This window comes from Lynx rufus, unplaced genomic scaffold, assembly GCF_022079265.1.
Source record: "Lynx rufus isolate CCGP_SWC_20201006 ecotype Redwood Valley unplaced genomic scaffold, mLynRuf1.p SCAF_2, whole genome shotgun sequence".
In the NCBI taxonomy this organism is placed as follows: domain Eukaryota; kingdom Metazoa; phylum Chordata; class Mammalia; order Carnivora; family Felidae; genus Lynx; species Lynx rufus.
The window spans coordinates 115,584,803-115,607,700 of record NW_025814834.1 but is presented as its reverse complement, the minus strand read 5'-3'; the positions used below and the strand labels follow the sequence as shown (position 1 = coordinate 115,607,700).

The 22,898-nt window shown below is 48.1% G+C and overlaps 1 protein-coding gene across 1 annotated transcript in view; it reads right to left on the bottom strand.

The window, feature by feature from the left end:
- FLG (filaggrin) overlaps window positions 1-19,226 on the bottom strand; it is a 34,508-nt gene extending 15,282 nt beyond the window's left edge. The window contains exons 1-16 of the mRNA XM_047082282.1: window positions 19,089-19,226; window positions 17,799-18,486; window positions 17,016-17,762; window positions 15,594-16,655; window positions 14,955-15,233; window positions 14,172-14,918; window positions 13,581-13,811; window positions 12,750-13,520; window positions 12,146-12,389; window positions 11,328-12,085; window positions 10,689-10,967; window positions 9,906-10,652; window positions 9,267-9,545; window positions 8,484-9,230; window positions 7,862-8,123; window positions 6,778-7,801 (exon numbers count right to left, since the gene is read on the bottom strand). Coding sequence (XP_046938238.1) covers window positions 6,778-7,801; window positions 7,862-8,123; window positions 8,484-9,230; window positions 9,267-9,545; window positions 9,906-10,652; window positions 10,689-10,967; window positions 11,328-12,085; window positions 12,146-12,389; window positions 12,750-13,520; window positions 13,581-13,811; window positions 14,172-14,918; window positions 14,955-15,233; window positions 15,594-16,655; window positions 17,016-17,762; window positions 17,799-18,486; window positions 19,089-19,226 — 9,003 coding nt within the window. The remainder of the gene's footprint in view (window positions 1-6,777; window positions 7,802-7,861; window positions 8,124-8,483; window positions 9,231-9,266; window positions 9,546-9,905; window positions 10,653-10,688; window positions 10,968-11,327; window positions 12,086-12,145; window positions 12,390-12,749; window positions 13,521-13,580; window positions 13,812-14,171; window positions 14,919-14,954; window positions 15,234-15,593; window positions 16,656-17,015; window positions 17,763-17,798; window positions 18,487-19,088) is intronic.
- Between the last annotated feature and the right edge of the window lie 3,672 nt (window positions 19,227-22,898).

The following is a 22,898-nucleotide window of genomic DNA, read 5'->3' as shown; positions in this document are numbered from 1 at the left end:
ACCCTTCTCATGAGGATCATCGAGGGTCCATGGTGCACTGGATACCTAAAATTTGGAGTTTCGAAACTCAGCTGGTGTACCTGAGAGAAAACACAGGTGCACTGTGCTGCAGGGCAAGCAGACGGCCCCATCACAGACAGGATTGAGGCAGGGATATGAGGGAGGCCAGCACAGACTGGATCAAGGCAGGGATATGAGGGAGGCCAGTGCAGGCAGGATTGAGGCAGAGATAGGAGGGAGGCCAGGGTAGATAGGATCGAGGCAGAGATATGAGGGAGGCCAGCGCAGACAGGATCGAGGCAGGGGTATGAGGGAGGCCAGTGTAGACAGGATCAAGGCAGGGGTATGAGGGAGGCCAGCACAGACAGGATCGAGGCAGGGATATGAGGGAGGCCTGGGACAATGAGAGGAGATTGTTCACTCTCGTGTGAGAGCTTCCCAGACAGTAGCAGTTGTGAACTCCCCTCTCTACAGATGAGGAGGTGCTGGTGCCACTTTTCCCTCCCTCCCAGACTAACTTTTGTGAGCAGCATGGGGCCCACAGTGGAGGCTTGAGCCTCTTACATCAAGGTCCCCTCTCCTGCACTCTGCAGATACTAATGAACTAGGGCAGGTGTGTCTGAGAGCCAGAGAGGCAGTGAGTCCCTCCCTCAGAAGGCCAGCACGGACCACACACACCAAGTCTACTGACCATAGAGTGCTAAAAAACTTCAGTTCTAGTGAAAATAAGATCAGGCCTCTTTTAACAAGCAGACCAGAGCACACCTAGTTAAAACTCGCCACACACTAGACAAAGTCCAAACATTCTCCACGACAGGCAAAGAGAAGCTCTGCAGAGGACTGACCTGAGGGAAAGAACGCCAAAACACAGCAGCAGAGTGCACACAGAACACACCAAAAACATTTCCTGAAGCACCAGCACTCTCAGGAGCAGGAAACATAGCTACTGTCGAAAGAACAGAAGATAACAAATGTGGGTGAGGATGTGGAGAAATTGGGACCTTTGTGCACTATTGGTGGGAATGTAAAATCATACAGCTGCTGTGGAAAATAGTATTGTGGTTCCTTAGAAAATTAAAAATAAAATTGCTATATGATCTAGCAATTCTACTTCTAGATATATAGCCCAAAGAATCAAATCAGGATCTGACAGAGGTATTTGCACACCCATGTTCATAGCAGCATTATTGTAAATAGTCAAAAGGTAGAAGTGAACTAAATATCCATAGAGGAATGAATAAACAAAATGTGGTATATACAAAGAATGGAGTATTATTTAGCCTTAAAAAGGGAGGAGATTCTGATACATGCTACAATATGGATGAACCTTGAGGACAGTGTGATAAGTGAAATGAGCCAGTCACAAAAAGACAAATACTCTATGATTCTATATGAGGTATCTTAAATAGTTAAATTAATGAAAACAGAAGGTAGAATGGTGATTGCTAGGTGCCAGGGGGAGGGGGAAATAGGGAGTTATTGTTTAATGAGTATAAAGCTTCAGTTTTGCAAGATGAAAAAGTCCTGGAGATTGGTTGCACAACAATGTGAATACACTGTATACTACTGAACTGTGTCCTCAGAAATGGATAAAATGATAAATTTTATGTGTTTTTACTATAGTTAAAAAACATCAGTCTTCTTACTGTGACTTCCAAGTTGCTACATGATCTGATCCCTGCTTAATTCTCAAAAATTATCTCTTGCAAACTGTTTTCCCAACCTCCACCCCTGCAACCCCTACACCCCAGGGCACTTAGGGTTGGGAAAAACTTAAGGGATTTGGTTAGAAAATAATTTTTGGCTTTCTTATAGGAGTAGTGAGGCTAGTTCATTACTTCAAACTTCCTTTTTTATATCTAATTCCTTAAAAACCATTTACACCTAAGCCTTCCAACAGAGTTTGTATCATCACCTCGCTATAGCTGTTTCCAAGTCAAATGTCAAGTTACTAATTCAGTGAACATATTTCATTCCTCATTTTATTTGAGCATTCTAGGGTACTTGAACTGTTGAAATGTTGATAACACTCTCTCCTTTTCATTGAAAAGTACATAGAAATCAGAATCAGGTTTCATATCTTGCTTCTACCGCCTATTTGTATGTGACTGTGGGTGGCTAATGGTAGGTTTTCTCGATATTCTATCCTTGGTTCTCACTCTTCACCCTCCCATTTCAATCATTCCTATAGCCTCATCCATAATGGCAAACATTTATTGAATGCTTATTATGAGCTAGGCACCATCTTAAGTATTACTCATGTATCACCTCAATTTTCACAACCATGTTAAGGTAGGTACTTTATTATCTATAATTTTTAGGTGATATGGATACCAAGGCATAGAGATCTTGAGTAGTTGCTCAAAGTGCACAGAATATTAATGACAAAGCTGAGACTCTCCCTAGACAGCATTTGGCTCCAAAGTCTGTATTTTAAACAGTTCAGTAAACTACTTCTGTGTGAATTGCTCTGATATGAGCTCTTGTTTGATGTATAGACACACATATCCATTTGTTCAGGAAAGCTCTGCCTGACTCTCTCTTGGGACTCTCAAGCTCACAGTGTCCAAAATGGATCTTACCGTTTTTCCTTCTCTAATCTTACTCTTTACCTCATTGAATGACCTCATCCTTCATCCAGTTGCTGAAGGTAGAATCCTAGGAATAACCTTAGATTCCTTCCCCTTCTCTACCTCCAGATTCAATTGATGACCAAATTCGGTTGACTTCATTGTTCGTATGTTACTGTCATGAAGAGTGGTTCACACTCTTGTATTTCTCCCTTGCACCGTTGCCCTCTCACAGAAAGGCCTCTTTATCTCTCGTCTTCTCTAGGATAGAGAAGGTCCATACCATTTGATGTAGACATTTGATTAAGGAATTTCTCTGCTCACAATTCTTCTGTAGCTTATCTACTGGGTAAAATCTAAATAACCATTTGTAGTGAGAATTATAGAACAGTGTTTTTAAAACTATTTAGGTGTGAAAGATCAGGATTTACCTTTCTTAAGGGACTGAGACTTTCTTAAAAATGGTCATTATTGACAATAGCTGAGATATGGAAGCAGCCCAAGTATCCATTGATAGATGAATGGATAAAAAAGATGTGACACATACATACACACACACACACACACACACACATACGTACACACACATACCTACAATGGAATATAACTCAGCCATGAAAAAGAATGAGATCTCGCCATTTGTAACAACATAGATGGACCTAGAGGGTATAGTGTTAAGTGAAATGAGTCTAACAGAGAAAAACAAATACCCTAAGATTTCACTCCCATGTGTATTTAAGGAACAAATGACCAAGGAAAAAAAGATACCAAAAAAATTGCCCTTAAATACAGAGAATCTAAAAACACAAAACTTGTAGATATAGAGAACAGAATGGTGGTTGCCAGTGGGAGGGGTGTTGAGAGTAGGTAAAATGGATGAAGGGGCTCAAGAGGTATGAATTTCTAGTTATAGAATAAATAAGTCATGGGGATGTAATGTACAGCATGGTGACATAGTCAGTATTTCAGTGCATACTGAAAGTTGCCAAAAGAGTAAATCTTTAAAAAGTTTTCATTGTAGGGGCACTTGGGTAGCTCAGTTGGTTAAACTTCTGACTTTGGCTCAGGTCACGATCTCATGGTTTGTGAGTTCAAGCCCTGCATCAGGCTCTCTGCTGTCAGCACAGAACCTGCTTCAGATCCTCTGTCCCCTTCTTTCTCTGGCCCTCCCCACTGGCTCTCTCTCTGTCTCTCTGCCTCTAATAAATAAACTTAAAAAATGTTCTCATTGTCATAAGGAAAAAAAATTATAACTTTGTATGGTGACAGATGGTACTAGATTTATTGTAGTGATCATTTCATGGTGTACACAAATATCAAATCATTATGTTGTGCATCTGAAATGAGTATAATGTTACATGTCTAGTAGACAACTAAAAAAATTAAGGAGAAAAAATAAAATGTTTCCAGAAAGTCATCACTTAAAAAAAAAACAGAAACAAAATATAGAGGACAAACTAGTAGTTGCCAGAGAGGAGGTGGGTAGGGGATTGAGTGAAATACATACGGGAGATTGAAGGTTCACTTATCTCAATGAGCAGTGAGAAATATGTAGAATTGTTGAACCATTATAGTGTACACCTGAAAGTAATATAAGACCACAAGTTTATTATTCTTCAATAAAAAAATAAAAGTGGTCAAACCTTGAATATTGCACCACTGCTAAATTGTTATAAAAAGTTTCTAAATCTTCACCCTTAGTTTCTGTGCTTACCTTGCTCTGCACCAAGAACAGTGTGCAGACCAACAATGGAAGGCAGACCCATACTTTAAGAAGACTTGTCACATGAGACTGGCTGTGAAGTCTGATTGTGAATAATAAGCCTGTGTTGGTCTCTTTCACTTCCCTATTCTACTGCTCTGTATCCCTCTGTCCATCAGATAAACTTGCCATGGATTGGTGTACTTTGGAGGAAGTTTATGTGCAGGTAAGAGCGAGCTAGGAAAATGTCTGCACCTTAAGAGTGTCCCAGTGAAAGAAAAACTCAGACATTTAGTTATTTTTCATGAAGATCGTTGATTCACATGTGAGGGAGTTGGCTGATTGAGTTAAGGAACAGTCAAAAACACGTTTCATAAGGGAAAGAGAGGACAGAAAATTGTAACTGGGATTTGCCCAGTGAATCTTGCTTGTATCTTTTTGGCTAAACCATTTTCTCTCAGCTAGCAAAGAGGAGTGTCTGGTGATTCCCTTGTTGAGTGGACAGAGATATGAAAGAAAACAATTTCAGTTGTCTATGGGTTCTTCTGAAAGTGCTGAGAGATATACATACCTGGCTATCTCTGTTGTAATGACTGTCCATCATTCCATCAGTACCTCCACCTTAGTTAGGCTAGGTCTGCACTGTTTCCCTCATTGTAATTTCTAGTTCTTCAGCCTGTTAGTTAGGCCTGACTCCTCTAGGGAAGGGCCTCAGAAGCTGAACTAGCTGGTTATGACACTGGAGGCAAGGTGGCAAATTGTGCCACAGAAATGGAGAGAGGAATTGTTTTCACATTCCTGATGGTGCAATTCAGTGAGGCCTGCACAGCTGGTACCTTCTATAGGTTTTGCAGCTTTGGTAGGGGTACCTGGGGACAGCACTTCAAGCAGGGAAGGAGGAAGCCAGTAGGGGGTAGTGCCCCCTTCGAGTGGCTTGTGGAGAGCAAGCATAGACAGAATATTGTTTGAGAACACTTAGAAAAAAATGAGCTTGTTTGTTGCTTTTCATTAAATACCTGTCCACATTGGGGATCATTTAAACCTTGGCCGTTAATTTCACTTTATCTTGATCTGTTCAAGCAAAAGTGAAGGAGAGATAGCTTTTGTAAGTACTTTTATAAAACTCAGAATTAGGAGACTTGAGGACTAATTGCTGTTTTGGTATGGATTATTTGTGTGACACATGCATCTGCAGAATGGGAGCACTGGCCTAGATATTCTCTAATGTGCATTCTGGTCTGATGTTATGGAGAGGGAAAACTTGGGTATGGTTCTCACAAAGGGATATTGCTTCTAATGGTAGAACTTGTACACATTTGTACTGTTCTTTCTTTATTTCTTCACCTGCCAGCATCAACTCTTTGTGTTTTCTTTCCAGGGTGGAGAGGGCATTTTCTTTGTTGCTTTTCCTTTGTCAAAATATTTCAGCAAAAAAGTCTCTGCTTTCATTAATCTCCATTGGAAAACAGCTCCTAGTGTCTTTGGAAGAAGGACCTGTGGTTAGTAATTTCTGTGTACTAATCTTGGTTTGACTTGGCTAATACCCACTTGGGTTGATGTTTGGGTAATAATTATGGTGTGATTCATGATTAAGCTAAGCCTTTTTTCAACCTGAAGGTGATTGTGTGGGACAATGATTATGTTAAGTTCTTTTTTCCTTGGGCTCCTTATTACTTTTGCATGGTGTATAATTGCCATTTGGTCATATATCTTTCTAGTGATATAAGAAAAAGACGTAATTTTGGCTATGGGGAAGTAAGTTTTCTGGGATCTATGACAAATAAGCATAGAAGAGACACATTATGACATATGCCCAATTGTTTATTTTGAATCTTTATGCAATTCACTTTTTTGATTTTAATGAAGCCAGAATAATATAGAATTCCATTACAAGGATAGTCCAGAAAGATGTACTGAGCCCTGATAATAACATTGGAGGTTTGGCCACTAGAACAGTGATTTTATAATTTTTGCCACTAGAACAGTGATTTTATAATATTTTTCACAAAGATCAGTGCACAAATCTACAAAGGTCCTAAAATTTAAGCTCACAAAAGAAAAATGCTTACTTCAACCCCAACACCCAAAATACTGTGTTTTCTAAATTTAGGTCTAAATAACATTGTTTATTCCCATTCACCATTTCCAAACAAAGGCATAAATCTTCTAGAGAATAAACTAAACTATGCCCAAGGAAAGAAATTGTGTAACTTATTCAAAATAAAATGGTAACGTAAAACCTTTGGAAGTATAATGAGAAGTTTCTTGATGCAAAGTTATGTCTTGTTTCACTTACCTACTCTCAGTATTAATTATTTTTCTATTGGGTTCTCACTCATAATAATAATATCTTTCTAACTGACCAAATCCCAACTGTTTTGAATTATCACTTGAATGATTGTATGTTCGTGACTGCATATTACTGTCTGATATATTGGATGTTATAAATTCATCTCCAGAGTGAGGTCTGTCCCAGAATGCCATATTGGTGCAATCATAACTTACACGACCATACTGAGACTGTCCAAAATCTGAATCAGACTTCCCACAATTTTCTCTCTGCCCTGGAGGACACACTGATTTCTGGTAGAAATAAGCCCCTGAGTGCTCAGAACTGCCACGTACGTTGTCATGTTGTCTCCTTTGACTGGACCTGGACCGTTCCAAGACTGACCCTGACTGAGTATCTGAGTCTTCTGATTGTCCTTCACTGTCACTGGCCTGACCGGTTCTGGATCCCCGGTGTCTGCTGTTACCAGATCCAGAAGAGCTTTGTCCACGTCCGGCACCCGAATGTCTGGAGCTGTCGTCTGACTGCCGAAGGTGGCGCCCTTGCGTTTCCCTGGTGGTGGATCCTGACTCTCGGTGGGCAGAGTCTGACCGCCCGCGGGACGCCGTCTGCCCTTGACGGGACCCTGAGTGCCCGGATCTGTCTCCTGACTGCTGATGGTGGCTCCCTTGCCTTTCCCTGGTAGTGGATCCTGATTCTCGGTGGGCAGAGTCTGATCCCCCAAGGGAGGCCGTCTGCCCGTGAAGGGATCCTGAGTGCCCAGATCTGTCTCCTGACTGCTGGTGGTGGCGCCCTTGCCTTTCCCTGGCGGTGGATCCTGACTCTCGGAGGGCAGAGTCTGACCTCCCACGGGAGGCCGTCTGCCCTTGACGGGTCCCTGAGTGCCCAGACCTGTCTCCTGACTGCCCATGGCTAGACCCATGTTCCTTCCTCAAAGTGGACCCAGACCTTCCGAGGGTGTTTGAAGATTCTCTACCTGCACCTTCTGAATGTCCTTCGCTGTCGCTGGCCTGACTCACACTGGATCCCCGCTGTCTGCTTGCCCCGTATCCAGAGGACGATTGTCCATGTCCAGTGGCTGAGCGTCTGGAGGTGTCTGCTGACCGGTAACGCTGGGATTCTTGTTGTCCTCTTGTGCCGGATCTTGACTGCCCACGGGAGGAGTCAGTGTGTCCCCGAGAGGATGTCTCTCCGTGATGAGACCCTGATTGTGTGTAGCTGTCTACAGAGTGTCCATGACTAGCTCCTTGTCGTCTTCTGGTACCAGAGTCTGACTGTCCACGGGCAGAATCAGAGTGCCCATGATTGTCTCCCTGCCTTTGATGAGAGCGAGAGAGTCTAGAGCCGTCTCCCGCATGGCCATGGGCAGACCCACGTTGGTTTCCTGAACCAGACCCATACTGTCTGTCCGAATCTTCTGAGTGTCCTTCACTGTCGCTGTCCTGACTGACACTGGACCCTCGGTTTCTCACTGGCCTGGATTCAGATGAGGATTGTCCATGCTCAGGGTGTGAGTGTCTAGAGCCGTGTGCCTGAGTGGATGACTGATGGTGACGAGATCCTCGCTCCGAGTGTCCACCATCGGCTGCCTGACCCTCAAGGGATCCTGCCTGTCTAGAGCTGTCACGTGCCTGCTCAGGGCGGGATCCTTGTCTCCCTCTGGTGCTGGATTGAGACTGCCCGTGGGCAGAATTCAAGTGTTCTTGGGAGGGTATCTGGTAGAAATAAGCCCCTGAGTGCTCAGAACTGCCACGTACGTTGTCATGTTGTCTCCTTTGACTGGACCTGGACCGTTCCAAGACTGACCCTGACTGAGTATCTGAGTCTTCTGATTGTCCTTCACTGTCACTGGCCTGACCGGTTCTGGATCCCCGGTGTCTGCTGTTACCAGATCCAGAAGAGCTTTGTCCACGTCCGGCACCCGAATGTCTGGAGCTGTCGTCTGACTGCCGAAGGTGGCGCCCTTGCGTTTCCCTGGTGGTGGATCCTGACTCTCGGTGGGCAGAGTCTGACCGCCCGCGGGACGCCGTCTGCCCTTGACGGGACCCTGAGTGCCCGGATCTGTCTCCTGACTGCTGATGGTGGCTCCCTTGCCTTTCCCTGGTAGTGGATCCTGATTCTCGGTGGGCAGAGTCTGATCCCCCAAGGGAGGCCGTCTGCCCGTGAAGGGATCCTGAGTGCCCAGATCTGTCTCCTGACTGCTGGTGGTGGCGCCCTTGCCTTTCCCTGGCGGTGGATCCTGACTCTCGGAGGGCAGAGTCTGACCTCCCACGGGAGGCCGTCTGCCCTTGACGGGTCCCTGAGTGCCCAGACCTGTCTCCTGACTGCCCATGGCTAGACCCATGTTCCTTCCTCAAAGTGGACCCAGACCTTCCGAGGGTGTTTGAAGATTCTCTACCTGCACCTTCTGAATGTCCTTCGCTGTCGCTGGCCTGACTCACACTGGATCCCCGCTGTCTGCTTGCCCCGTATCCAGAGGACGATTGTCCATGTCCAGTGGCTGAGCGTCTGGAGGTGTCTGCTGACCGGTAACGCTGGGATTCTTGTTGTCCTCTTGTGCCGGATCTTGACTGCCCACGGGAGGAGTCAGTGTGTCCCCGAGAGGATGTCTCTCCGTGATGAGACCCTGATTGTGTGTAGCTGTCTACAGAGTGTCCATGACTAGCTCCTTGTCGTCTTCTGGTACCAGAGTCTGACTGTCCACGGGCAGAATCAGAGTGCCCATGATTGTCTCCCTGCCTTTGATGAGAGCGAGAGAGTCTAGAGCCGTCTCCCGCATGGCCATGGGCAGACCCACGTTGGTTTCCTGAACCAGACCCATACTGTCTGTCCGAATCTTCTGAGTGTCCTTCACTGTCGCTGTCCTGACTGACACTGGACCCTCGGTTTCTCACTGGCCTGGATTCAGATGAGGATTGTCCATGCTCAGGGTGTGAGTGTCTAGAGCCGTGTGCCTGAGTGGATGACTGATGGTGACGAGATCCTCGCTCCGAGTGTCCACCATCGGCTGCCTGACCCTCAAGGGATCCTGCCTGTCTAGAGCTGTCACGTGCCTGCTCAGGGCGGGATCCTTGTCTCCCTCTGGTGCTGGATTGAGACTGCCCGTGGGCAGAATTCAAGTGTTCTTGGGAGGGTATCTGGTAGAAATAAGCCCCTGAGTGCTCAGAACTGCCACGTACGTTGTCATGTTGTCTCCTTTGACTGGACCTGGACCGTTCCAAGACTGACCCTGACTGAGTATCTGAGTCTTCTGATTGTCCTTCACTGTCACTGGCCTGACCGGTTCTGGATCCCCGGTGTCTGCTGTTACCAGATCCAGAAGAGCTTTGTCCACGTCCGGCACCCGAATGTCTGGAGCTGTCGTCTGACTGCCGAAGGTGGCGCCCTTGCGTTTCCCTGGTGGTGGATCCTGACTCTCGGTGGGCAGAGTCTGACCGCCCGCGGGACGCCGTCTGCCCTTGACGGGACCCTGAGTGCCCGGATCTGTCTCCTGACTGCTGATGGTGGCTCCCTTGCCTTTCCCTGGTAGTGGATCCTGATTCTCGGTGGGCAGAGTCTGATCCCCCAAGGGAGGCCGTCTGCCCGTGAAGGGATCCTGAGTGCCCAGATCTGTCTCCTGACTGCTGGTGGTGGCGCCCTTGCCTTTCCCTGGCGGTGGATCCTGACTCTCGGAGGGCAGAGTCTGACCTCCCACGGGAGGCCGTCTGCCCTTGACGGGTCCCTGAGTGCCCAGACCTGTCTCCTGACTGCCCATGGCTAGACCCATGTTCCTTCCTCAAAGTGGACCCAGACCTTCCGAGGGTGTTTGAAGATTCTCTACCTGCACCTTCTGAATGTCCTTCGCTGTCGCTGGCCTGACTCACACTGGATCCCCGCTGTCTGCTTGCCCCGTATCCAGAGGACGATTGTCCATGTCCAGTGGCTGAGCGTCTGGAGGTGTCTGCTGACCGGTAACGCTGGGATTCTTGTTGTCCTCTTGTGCCGGATCTTGACTGCCCACGGGAGGAGTCAGTGTGTCCCCGAGAGGATGTCTCTCCGTGATGAGACCCTGATTGTGTGTAGCTGTCTACAGAGTGTCCATGACTAGCTCCTTGTCGTCTTCTGGTACCAGAGTCTGACTGTCCACGGGCAGAATCAGAGTGCCCATGATTGTCTCCCTGCCTTTGATGAGAGCGAGAGAGTCTAGAGCCGTCTCCCGCATGGCCATGGGCAGACCCACGTTGGTTTCCTGAACCAGACCCATACTGTCTGTCTGAATCTTCTGAGTGTCCTTCACTGTCGCTGTCCTGACTGACACTGGACCCTCGGTTTCTCACTGGCCTGGATTCAGATGAGGATTGTCCATGCTCAGGGTGTGAGTGTCTAGAGCCGTGTGCCTGAGTGGATGACTGATGGTGACGAGATCCTCGCTCCGAGTGTCCACCATCGGCTGCCTGACCCTCAAGGGATCCTGCCTGTCTAGAGCTGTCACGTGCCTGCTCAGGGCGGGATCCTTGTCTCCCTCTGGTGCTGGATTGAGACTGCCCGTGGGCAGAATTCAAGTGTTCTTGGGAGGGTATCTGGTAGAAATAAGCCCCTGAGTGCTCAGAACTGCCACGTACGTTGTCATGTTGTCTCCTTTGACTGGACCTGGACCGTTCCAAGACTGACCCTGACTGAGTATCTGAGTCTTCTGATTGTCCTTCACTGTCACTGGCCTGACCGGTTCTGGATCCCCGGTGTCTGCTGTTACCAGATCCAGAAGAGCTTTGTCCACGTCCGGCACCCGAATGTCTGGAGCTGTCGTCTGACTGCCGAAGGTGGCGCCCTTGCGTTTCCCTGGTGGTGGATCCTGACTCTCGGTGGGCAGAGTCTGACCGCCCGCGGGACGCCGTCTGCCCTTGACGGGACCCTGAGTGCCCGGATCTGTCTCCTGACTGCTGATGGTGGCTCCCTTGCCTTTCCCTGGTAGTGGATCCTGATTCTCGGTGGGCAGAGTCTGATCCCCCAAGGGAGGCCGTCTGCCCGTGAAGGGATCCTGAGTGCCCAGATCTGTCTCCTGACTGCTGGTGGTGGCGCCCTTGCCTTTCCCTGGCGGTGGATCCTGACTCTCGGAGGGCAGAGTCTGACCTCCCACGGGAGGCCGTCTGCCCTTGACGGGTCCCTGAGTGCCCAGACCTGTCTCCTGACTGCCCATGGCTAGACCCATGTTCCTTCCTCAAAGTGGACCCAGACCTTCCGAGGGTGTTTGAAGATTCTCTACCTGCACCTTCTGAATGTCCTTCGCTGTCGCTGGCCTGACTCACACTGGATCCCCGCTGTCTGCTTGCCCCGTATCCAGAGGACGATTGTCCATGTCCAGTGGCTGAGCGTCTGGAGGTGTCTGCTGACCGGTAACGCTGGGATTCTTGTTGTCCTCTTGTGCCGGATCTTGACTGCCCACGGGAGGAGTCAGTGTGTCCCCGAGAGGATGTCTCTCCGTGATGAGACCCTGATTGTGTGTAGCTGTCTACAGAGTGTCCATGACTAGCTCCTTGTCGTCTTCTGGTACCAGAGTCTGACTGTCCACGGGCAGAATCAGAGTGCCCATGATTGTCTCCCTGCCTTTGATGAGAGCGAGAGAGTCTAGAGCCGTCTCCCGCATGGCCATGGGCAGACCCACGTTGGTTTCCTGAACCAGACCCATACTGTCTGTCCGAATCTTCTGAGTGTCCTTCACTGTCGCTGTCCTGACTGACACTGGACCCTCGGTTTCTCACTGGCCTGGATTCAGATGAGGATTGTCCATGCTCAGGGTGTGAGTGTCTAGAGCCGTGTGCCTGAGTGGATGACTGATGGTGACGAGATCCTCGCTCCGAGTGTCCACCATCGGCTGCCTGACCCTCAAGGGATCCTGCCTGTCTAGAGCTGTCACGTGCCTGCTCAGGGCGGGATCCTTGTCTCCCTCTGGTGCTGGATTGAGACTGCCCGTGGGCAGAATTCAAGTGTTCTTGGGAGGGTATCTGGTAGAAATAAGCCCCTGAGTGCTCAGAACTGCCACGTACGTTGTCATGTTGTCTCCTTTGACTGGACCTGGACCGTTCCAAGACTGACCCTGACTGAGTATCTGAGTCTTCTGATTGTCCTTCACTGTCACTGGCCTGACCGGTTCTGGATCCCCGGTGTCTGCTGTTACCAGATCCAGAAGAGCTTTGTCCACGTCCGGCACCCGAATGTCTGGAGCTGTCGTCTGACTGCCGAAGGTGGCGCCCTTGCGTTTCCCTGGTGGTGGATCCTGACTCTCGGTGGGCAGAGTCTGACCGCCCGCGGGACGCCGTCTGCCCTTGACGGGACCCTGAGTGCCCGGATCTGTCTCCTGACTGCTGATGGTGGCTCCCTTGCCTTTCCCTGGTAGTGGATCCTGATTCTCGGTGGGCAGAGTCTGATCCCCCAAGGGAGGCCGTCTGCCCGTGAAGGGATCCTGAGTGCCCAGATCTGTCTCCTGACTGCTGGTGGTGGCGCCCTTGCCTTTCCCTGGCGGTGGATCCTGACTCTCGGAGGGCAGAGTCTGACCTCCCACGGGAGGCCGTCTGCCCTTGACGGGTCCCTGAGTGCCCAGACCTGTCTCCTGACTGCCCATGGCTAGACCCATGTTCCTTCCTCAAAGTGGACCCAGACCTTCCGAGGGTGTTTGAAGATTCTCTACCTGCACCTTCTGAATGTCCTTCGCTGTCGCTGGCCTGACTCACACTGGATCCCCGCTGTCTGCTTGCCCCGTATCCAGAGGACGATTGTCCATGTCCAGTGGCTGAGCGTCTGGAGGTGTCTGCTGACCGGTAACGCTGGGATTCTTGTTGTCCTCTTGTGCCGGATCTTGACTGCCCACGGGAGGAGTCAGTGTGTCCCCGAGAGGATGTCTCTCCGTGATGAGACCCTGATTGTGTGTAGCTGTCTACAGAGTGTCCATGACTAGCTCCTTGTCGTCTTCTGGTACCAGAGTCTGACTGTCCACGGGCAGAATCAGAGTGCCCATGATTGTCTCCCTGCCTTTGATGAGAGCGAGAGAGTCTAGAGCCGTCTCCCGCATGGCCATGGGCAGACCCACGTTGGTTTCCTGAACCAGACCCATACTGTCTGTCCGAATCTTCTGAGTGTCCTTCACTGTCGCTGTCCTGACTGACACTGGACCCTCGGTTTCTCACTGGCCTGGATTCAGATGAGGATTGTCCATGCTCAGGGTGTGAGTGTCTAGAGCCGTGTGCCTGAGTGGATGACTGATGGTGACGAGATCCTCGCTCCGAGTGTCCACCATCGGCTGCCTGACCCTCAAGGGATCCTGCCTGTCTAGAGCTGTCACGTGCCTGCTCAGGGCGGGATCCTTGTCTCCCTCTGGTGCTGGATTGAGACTGCCCGTGGGCAGAATTCAAGTGTTCTTGGGAGGGTATCTGGTAGAAATAAGCCCCTGAGTGCTCAGAACTGCCACGTACGTTGTCATGTTGTCTCCTTTGACTGGACCTGGACCGTTCCAAGACTGACCCTGACTGAGTTTCTGAGTCTTCTGATTGTCCTTCACTGTCACTGGCCTGACCGGTTCTGGATCCCCGGTGTCTGCTGTTACCAGATCCAGAAGAGCTTTGTCCACGTCCGGCACCCGAATGTCTGGAGCTGTCGTCTGACTGCCGAAGGTGGCGCCCTTGCGTTTCCCTGGTGGTGGATCCTGACTCTCGGTGGGCAGAGTCTGACCGCCCGCGGGACGCCGTCTGCCCTTGACGGGACCCTGAGTGCCCGGATCTGTCTCCTGACTGCTGATGGTGGCTCCCTTGCCTTTCCCTGGTAGTGGATCCTGATTCTCGGTGGGCAGAGTCTGATCCCCCAAGGGAGGCCGTCTGCCCGTGAAGGGATCCTGAGTGCCCAGATCTGTCTCCTGACTGCTGGTGGTGGCGCCCTTGCCTTTCCCTGGCGGTGGATCCTGACTCTCGGAGGGCAGAGTCTGACCTCCCACGGGAGGCCGTCTGCCCTTGACGGGTCCCTGAGTGCCCAGACCTGTCTCCTGACTGCCCATGGCTAGACCCATGTTCCTTCCTCAAAGTGGACCCAGACCTTCCGAGGGTGTTTGAAGATTCTCTACCTGCACCTTCTGAATGTCCTTCGCTGTCGCTGGCCTGACTCACACTGGATCCCCGCTGTCTGCTTGCCCCGTATCCAGAGGACGATTGTCCATGTCCAGTGGCTGAGCGTCTGGAGGTGTCTGCTGACCGGTAACGCTGGGATTCTTGTTGTCCTCTTGTGCCGGATCTTGACTGCCCACGGGAGGAGTCAGTGTGTCCCCGAGAGGATGTCTCTCCGTGATGAGACCCTGATTGTGTGTAGCTGTCTACAGAGTGTCCATGACTAGCTCCTTGTCGTCTTCTGGTACCAGAGTCTGACTGTCCACGGGCAGAATCAGAGTGCCCATGATTGTCTCCCTGCCTTTGATGAGAGCGAGAGAGTCTAGAGCCGTCTCCCGCATGGCCATGGGCAGACCCACGTTGGTTTCCTGAACCAGACCCATACTGTCTGTCTGAATCTTCTGAGTGTCCTTCACTGTCGCTGTCCTGACTGACACTGGACCCTCGGTTTCTCACTGGCCTGGATTCAGATGAGGATTGTCCATGCTCAGGGTGTGAGTGTCTAGAGCCGTGTGCCTGAGTGGATGACTGATGGTGACGAGATCCTCGCTCCGAGTGTCCACCATCGGCTGCCTGACCCTCAAGGGATCCTGCCTGTCTAGAGCTGTCACGTGCCTGCTCAGGGCGGGATCCTTGTCTCCCTCTGGTGCTGGATTGAGACTGCCCGTGGGCAGAATTCAAGTGTTCTTGGGAGGGTATCTGGTAGAAATAAGCCCCTGAGTGCTCAGAACTGCCACGTACGTTGTCATGTTGTCTCCTTTGACTGGACCTGGACCGTTCCAAGACTGACCCTGACTGAGTATCTGAGTCTTCTGATTGTCCTTCACTGTCACTGGCCTGACCGGTTCTGGATCCCCGGTGTCTGCTGTTACCAGATCCAGAAGAGCTTTGTCCACGTCCGGCACCCGAATGTCTGGAGCTGTCGTCTGACTGCCGAAGGTGGCGCCCTTGCGTTTCCCTGGTGGTGGATCCTGACTCTCGGTGGGCAGAGTCTGACCGCCCGCGGGACGCCGTCTGCCCTTGACGGGACCCTGAGTGCCCGGATCTGTCTCCTGACTGCTGATGGTGGCTCCCTTGCCTTTCCCTGGTAGTGGATCCTGATTCTCGGTGGGCAGAGTCTGATCCCCCAAGGGAGGCCGTCTGCCCGTGAAGGGATCCTGAGTGCCCAGATCTGTCTCCTGACTGCTGGTGGTGGCGCCCTTGCCTTTCCCTGGCGGTGGATCCTGACTCTCGGAGGGCAGAGTCTGACCTCCCACGGGAGGCCGTCTGCCCTTGACGGGTCCCTGAGTGCCCAGACCTGTCTCCTGACTGCCCATGGCTAGACCCATGTTCCTTCCTCAAAGTGGACCCAGACCTTCCGAGGGTGTTTGAAGATTCTCTACCTGCACCTTCTGAATGTCCTTCGCTGTCGCTGGCCTGACTCACACTGGATCCCCGCTGTCTGCTTGCCCCGTATCCAGAGGACGATTGTCCATGTCCAGTGGCTGAGCGTCTGGAGGTGTCTGCTGACCGGTAACGCTGGGATTCTTGTTGTCCTCTTGTGCCGGATCTTGACTGCCCACGGGAGGAGTCAGTGTGTCCCCGAGAGGATGTCTCTCCGTGATGAGACCCTGATTGTGTGTAGCTGTCTACAGAGTGTCCATGACTAGCTCCTTGTCGTCTTCTGGTACCAGAGTCTGACTGTCCACGGGCAGAATCAGAGTGCCCATGATTGTCTCCCTGCCTTTGATGAGAGCGAGAGAGTCTAGAGCCGTCTCCCGCATGGCCATGGGCAGACCCACGTTGGTTTCCTGAACCAGACCCATACTGTCTGTCCGAATCTTCTGAGTGTCCTTCACTGTCGCTGTCCTGACTGACACTGGACCCTCGGTTTCTCACTGGCCTGGATTCAGATGAGGATTGTCCATGCTCAGGGTGTGAGTGTCTAGAGCCGTGTGCCTGAGTGGATGACTGATGGTGACGAGATCCTCGCTCCGAGTGTCCACCATCGGCTGCCTGACCCTCAAGGGATCCTGCCTGTCTAGAGCTGTCACGTGCCTGCTCAGGGCGGGATCCTTGTCTCCCTCTGGTGCTGGATTGAGACTGCCCGTGGGCAGAATTCAAGTGTTCTTGGGAGGGTATCTGGTAGAAATAAGCCCCTGAGTGCTCAGAACTGCCACGTACGTTGTCATGTTGTCTCCTTTGACTGGACCTGGACCGTTCCAAGACTGACCCTGACTGAGTATCTGAGTCTTCTGATTGTCCTTCACTGTCACTGGCCTGACCGGTTCTGGATCCCCGGTGTCTGCTGTTACCAGATCCAGAAGAGCTTTGTCCACGTCCGGCACCCGAATGTCTGGAGCTGTCGTCTGACTGCCGAAGGTGGCGCCCTTGCGTTTCCCTGGTGGTGGATCCTGACTCTCGGTGGGCAGAGTCTGACCGCCCGCGGGACGCCGTCTGCCCTTGACGGGACCCTGAGTGCCCGGATCTGTCTCCTGACTGCTGATGGTGGCTCCCTTGCCTTTCCCTGGTAGTGGATCCTGATTCTCGGTGGGCAGAGTCTGATCCCCCAAGGGAGGCCGTCTGCCCGTGAAGGGATCCTGAGTGCCCAGATCTGTCTCCTGACTGCTGGTGGTGGCGCCCTTGCCTTTCCCTGGCGGTGGATCCTGACTCTCGGAGGGCAGAGTCTGACCTCCCACGGGAGGCCGTCTGCCCTTGACGGGTCCCTGAGTGCCCAGACCTGTCTCCTGACTGCCCATGGCTAGACCCATGTTCCTTCCTCAAAGTGGACCCAGACCTTCCGAGGGTGTTTGAAGATTCTCTACCTGCACCTTCTGAATGTCCTTCGCTGTCGCTGGCCTGACTCACACTGGATCCCCGCTGTCTGCTTGCCCCGTATCCAGAGGACGATTGTCCATGTCCAGTGGCTGAGCGTCTGGAGGTGTCTGCTGACCGGTAACGCTGGGATTCTTGTTGTCCTCTTGTGCCGGATCTTGACTGCCCACGGGAGGAGTCAGTGTGTCCCCGAGAGGATGTCTCTCCGTGATGAGACCCTGATTGTGTGTAGCTGTCTACAGAGTGTCCATGACTAGCTCCTTGTCGTCTTCTGGTACCAGAGTCTGACTGTCCACGGGCAGAATCAGAGTGCCCATGATTGTCTCCCTGCCTTTGATGAGAGCGAGAGAGTCTAGAGCCGTCTCCCGCATGGCCATGGGCAGACCCACGTTGGTTTCCTGAACCAGACCCATACTGTCTGTCCGAATCTTCTGAGTGTCCTTCACTGTCGCTGTCCTGACTGACACTGGACCCTCGGTTTCTCACTGGCCTGGATTCAGATGAGGATTGTCCATGCTCAGGGTGTGAGTGTCTAGAGCCGTGTGCCTGAGTGGATGACTGATGGTGACGAGATCCTCGCTCCGAGTGTCCACCATCGGCTGCCTGACCCTCAAGGGATCCTGCCTGTCTAGAATTGTCAGGTCCTTGCTTGTGTCTATTTTTCCCTTTTCCTTTTAGTCCTTTGGATGTTGTCTCCTTCCTTTTTTCATGCGTTTTTCCTGATTGTGTGGATTTTCTCAATTTTTCTTCTTTTTCTTCCTGTACTTTGTCTTCATCTAAATCGTCGTCTTCATCTTTTGTATGGTGTGCATGGTGGTTTTGGTTTTGCTCTGTTGCTTGGAAGTTCTGTCTTCTGTTTGACTCATAGTATGCTGTAGCCAACTTGAATACCATTAGAAAGTACTCAGTGAAGTCAATTTTCTTGTCATGGTCTAGATCAAGAATATGCATGAAGACATCAGCAGTGTCTGGGTCATCTGGATTCTGTACATATGGAAGATACAGGGAGATTCCATGAGAGTGATTCACATGGTCAGTTGAATAATCCAACCAACTGGTGATTCTGATTTTTATTAAGGAAATGTGGGACCATATGTGGTTCTGTATCTTTGCTAATGTTCAGTTTATGATTAGTTACAGGAAAGTGTAGATAATGTACCTAAAAATATATGTTAAATAGTAGTTTGTGAAAAGTAATAATTTGGATGGGTCATATTACTGCTTTTTCTTTTTAATGTACATATGTTATGAAATCCATCAGTGCATTGTCTTTTTAGTGGAGCTTGTTAGCATTCTTGAGATTAGGAAACATAATATGAAGAACTAATTTTTGGTGTTCAGTTTTTGTCATTAAGTATTTATATTTCTTTCATAGAAGATGAATGTATGTTTGTGTGTTGTGCACATTTTTGTTTGCACATAGTATATCAAATGTGTAAAGAGAGGAAAATAATACTTGTTTTGAATTAAATGAAGTCTCTTTTCTTTTCCAAAAGTAATAATTTACAAAGACTTCACAGATATTGTCACAATGCTGCTGCAAAACAAACATGATACACCCTTGGGTCCTGGCTGATATCCCTTACCTTCAGGACTGGCCGAAACTCTCTTTCCAGGAGCTCCTTCAGTTCTTCCCTGCTCAGTGTGTCAGTCTCCTTGTCTGTTGTTGAGTACTCATGGAATAGGTCGATGATGGCAATGATGTTTTCCAGGAGAGTAGACATCTTTTGGTAGTAAAGGTGAACCTGGAAGGAAGAAATAAAAATGTACTTTTGTATGTCTTTTCTTCTTCTTCTTCTTCTTTTTTTTTTTTAAAAGATTATTTAGTTGAGAGAGAGAGAGTGCGAGCAGGGGAGGGGTGAGAGATACAGAATCCAAAGCAGGCTCCAGACTCTGAGCTGTCAGCTCAGAGCCTGATGTGGGGCTTGAACCCGGGAACTGTGAGATCATGACCTGAGCTGAAGTGGATGCTTAACTGACATAGCCACCCTACTGCCTCTGTCTTTTATTTTTCTAAGGTCTTATCAATTATTAGATTGAATTTCTACCTTTGTTTAAAATCAACATTTCATGATGTATATAGTATTTTTAATTGGATAGGGTGGCTTTAATAGCTTCTCAATATTATACATTTTTTTTGTTGTTGTTGACTGGCTTTCATTTTGCCACTTAATGAAGAGCATTTAAGGCATGCTCAATTTATGTAATTGGTGAACAAAGAAATTACTAAGCAGGTCAATAAATCTAAGTAAGCATTTATTTTATAAAAGCATTGTAATGACATCCAAATAAGCATTTATTTTATAAAAGCATTGTAATGACTACTTTAGAAGTTATAAAACCAGATGAAACTAATATGATATAGGAAACAATAATGTGAAAGACATGACTGAAATCGAGCTAAAGTATGTATGGACCTTGGATTATTTTATGAGAGGAAATAGGTGTTAATTCTTGACATTGTTAAACCTGTATTTTGATAAGTTTATGAGTAACCACTAAAATAATGCAGTTTATAACTTTTCAACCATAGAGAGGAAAAATAAAAATTAAAAAAAAAAGCTTCAATCAATGCATTGGAAACCAGGAAAGAAGAAAATAAGAAGCATAGACAAGGGAGGGTAAACAAAGTGTAAAATATAAAAGTAGGATTACATATAATTTTATCATGAATTATGTATGTGAATTGATCAGACTGGTTGGCTAAAAGACAGTTTGTAAAGATTGAATTAAAAAATACAATTGTATGCTTTTTACAAAAAGAAATTAAGATTTTTTTCAGGCACTGTCATTTATGTTGATATTCCAGACCTTGAACTTATGTGTAATTGTGCTGTCCCCAAAAGTCTGCATCTCAAGGATTGCACTTTCTGACCTCCTCTTGTACTCTGATTTCAATAATTCTGTGGCCTCATTGTTTATTTCTGCTTTATGTATTCACCTACCTCTTTACTCTGGTTAGACATTTGGTTAATCTCTGTCATTGCTTCTAGCATGTACCCCGTCTTTCTTGTACTTACTGGCAAAAGCTCAACAGTGACTTTTTGTACTTTATCTCACAAGAAGTCCTTGAGTTTTATTTCACTGAGAGCTTTGAAGCTAATGAAAAGAATTTCCTCACTTTGCCAATTTCTGATCTTCCAGCCTCGTGCATCTGTGTCCATAGACTTTAACCAGCAGTGATGTTGTGTATGTGTACAGTCTGTGCTCCTGTCCTCTGTTTTGGCACTGGAACCCCTTTGCCTACTCAAACAGTTTGCTTTTGCAGTTGTCATCCTTCTCTACTGGATATATTCATATATCCATACTGATGTGGCTCTTTTAAAATTTTTTTAATGTTTATTTACTTGAGAGAGAGAGAGAGCGAGAGAGAGAGTGAGAGAGCGATAGAGCGAGAGCGAGCAGGGGAAGGGCAGAGAGAGAGGGAGATACGGAATCTGAAGCAGGCTCCAGGCTCTGAGCTGTCAGCACAGAGCCCGATTTGGGGCTCAAACTCATAGACTATGAGATCATGACCTGAGCCGAAGTCAGACGCTTAACTAACTCAGCCCCCAGAATGATCTTTTAAAAACATGCATTAGATTATCTCATTCTTTATGCTGAATACTCTCCAATTACTTCTGATGTAGTTAAAGTAATGTACAAATTCTACTATGCCTCTCTTTACATGGTTTACTCCATCTAGCTCTCTGATGTCACCACACACCACTGTTTTTTTTGTTAAATATGCTCTAGGCATACTAGCTTCTTTTTATTCTTTGAAACAAATTGACTCCTCTTTAGAATCTTGCCCTTTGCTTTGGCTGGTTCCTTTTGTTATTAAGATCTCAGTTTAAAGGAGAATTCTCCAGAGAGACCTTCCCCGGCCTTCTAATCTAAAATTCTCTCCTCCCATCACTTTATTACACCACTCTCTTATTTTCTTCATTGTTCTTAGCACTATTTGAAATTCTTGTTCATTTATTGTTTACTGGATGTCTCCTTCTACTAAATGCAAGCTCCTTAGAGTAGGGAGTTTATATCGTCACTGCTGCATAATCAGCCAAGTGCAGCACTTGGCAAATAGAAGGCAGTTTGTATATATTTATTGAATGAATGAATAAATGGAAACTCCAGCAATACAGAGAGTATTGAGTAGCTTCATAGGAAACACATTTATGCTTCATTTTCCTTTTATATCAAAATAAGGTTTTGATATAACAGTTCCACTAAAAATGAAGATCCTCAAACATCCAGAACATTTCCCTCAGAGCACACATACCTCCCGTATTTCCACCTTGCTTAATACCAAGTAGGCAAAGTTAGATGTATTCCCTTTTACTTACGTTCTTCACCAGAAGAGTAAGTAGAATGTAGCCTGAAGGAGCTTTGCTGGGTGCTGAAGTCTGGGATAGTGGCCCTTTTATAGCAAGTCCATCCAGGGAGGAGCCATTCTCTGTAGGAGGTCTGAATCACTCCTAACCAAACCCAGATCCACCCGTATCTCCACCTGTATTTCTCTAGCAGTGTGTTTACCTCCCAACTTCCTCACGTACTCGTCTGTACTTGTTTTACCAAGTTCCAAATTTAGTTTTACATAGACCCCATGTACTGGATGTTTTGAGGAAGGTTTTCTTTGGTGTGTAGGGTCCACACCTTCTACTTTTTTTTTTTATAACCCCCACTTTGACTTGGTAGGTGCTTGATAAATATCTATTGATAAATATACTTTCTTAACTGTGTCTTTAGAGAAGTAAAATACACATTTTGAGATCCTCAAATTGAGTTTGGGGTAGAAAAACATCACAGGTACCCACTGCATGTCCCTTTTTATCTATGAATTCTATGTGTGGATACTGGGAGAACTTGGCATGAAATGAATATTGGTTTTCTAGAAGTTATGGTAAACAGAGGAGAGATAGGCAAATTTAATTTTGATTTTTCAAAAGGAAGCAAGAAAATGAGCTTTTAAGTTAAAAGCAGTGATCACCAGAAGCTAGCATGACTTTATTAGACAAGAACCATTAATCTAATTTTACATTGTTTTCAAGGTTATTACCTTGGGATATCAGAGATATGTTCTACCTACTCTTTCTATGGGTTAAACTGTGGGTTTTCTCACTTATTCTCATAAATATACAGGAGGCTTCTTTTCTTGTCCTCTCCTTTGATTTCCAGACTTTTATGTTGAACAGACTATGGCTCCATTCAGATGTCCCCTGGTTACTTCTGCCCATGCTATTCAAAACTGAGCTCATTGTCATGGCTTGCACCAAAGTGTACTGTCTTCTAGAAGTCCACATATTGGTTACTGACATCCCTATCCACTGAGTGTCTCAAGCTATTCCCAGTCACTTTTCATTTCTCCCTCTCATTTACCCCTCATATGCTGCCACATCCTGCCAGTTCTCTGTAGA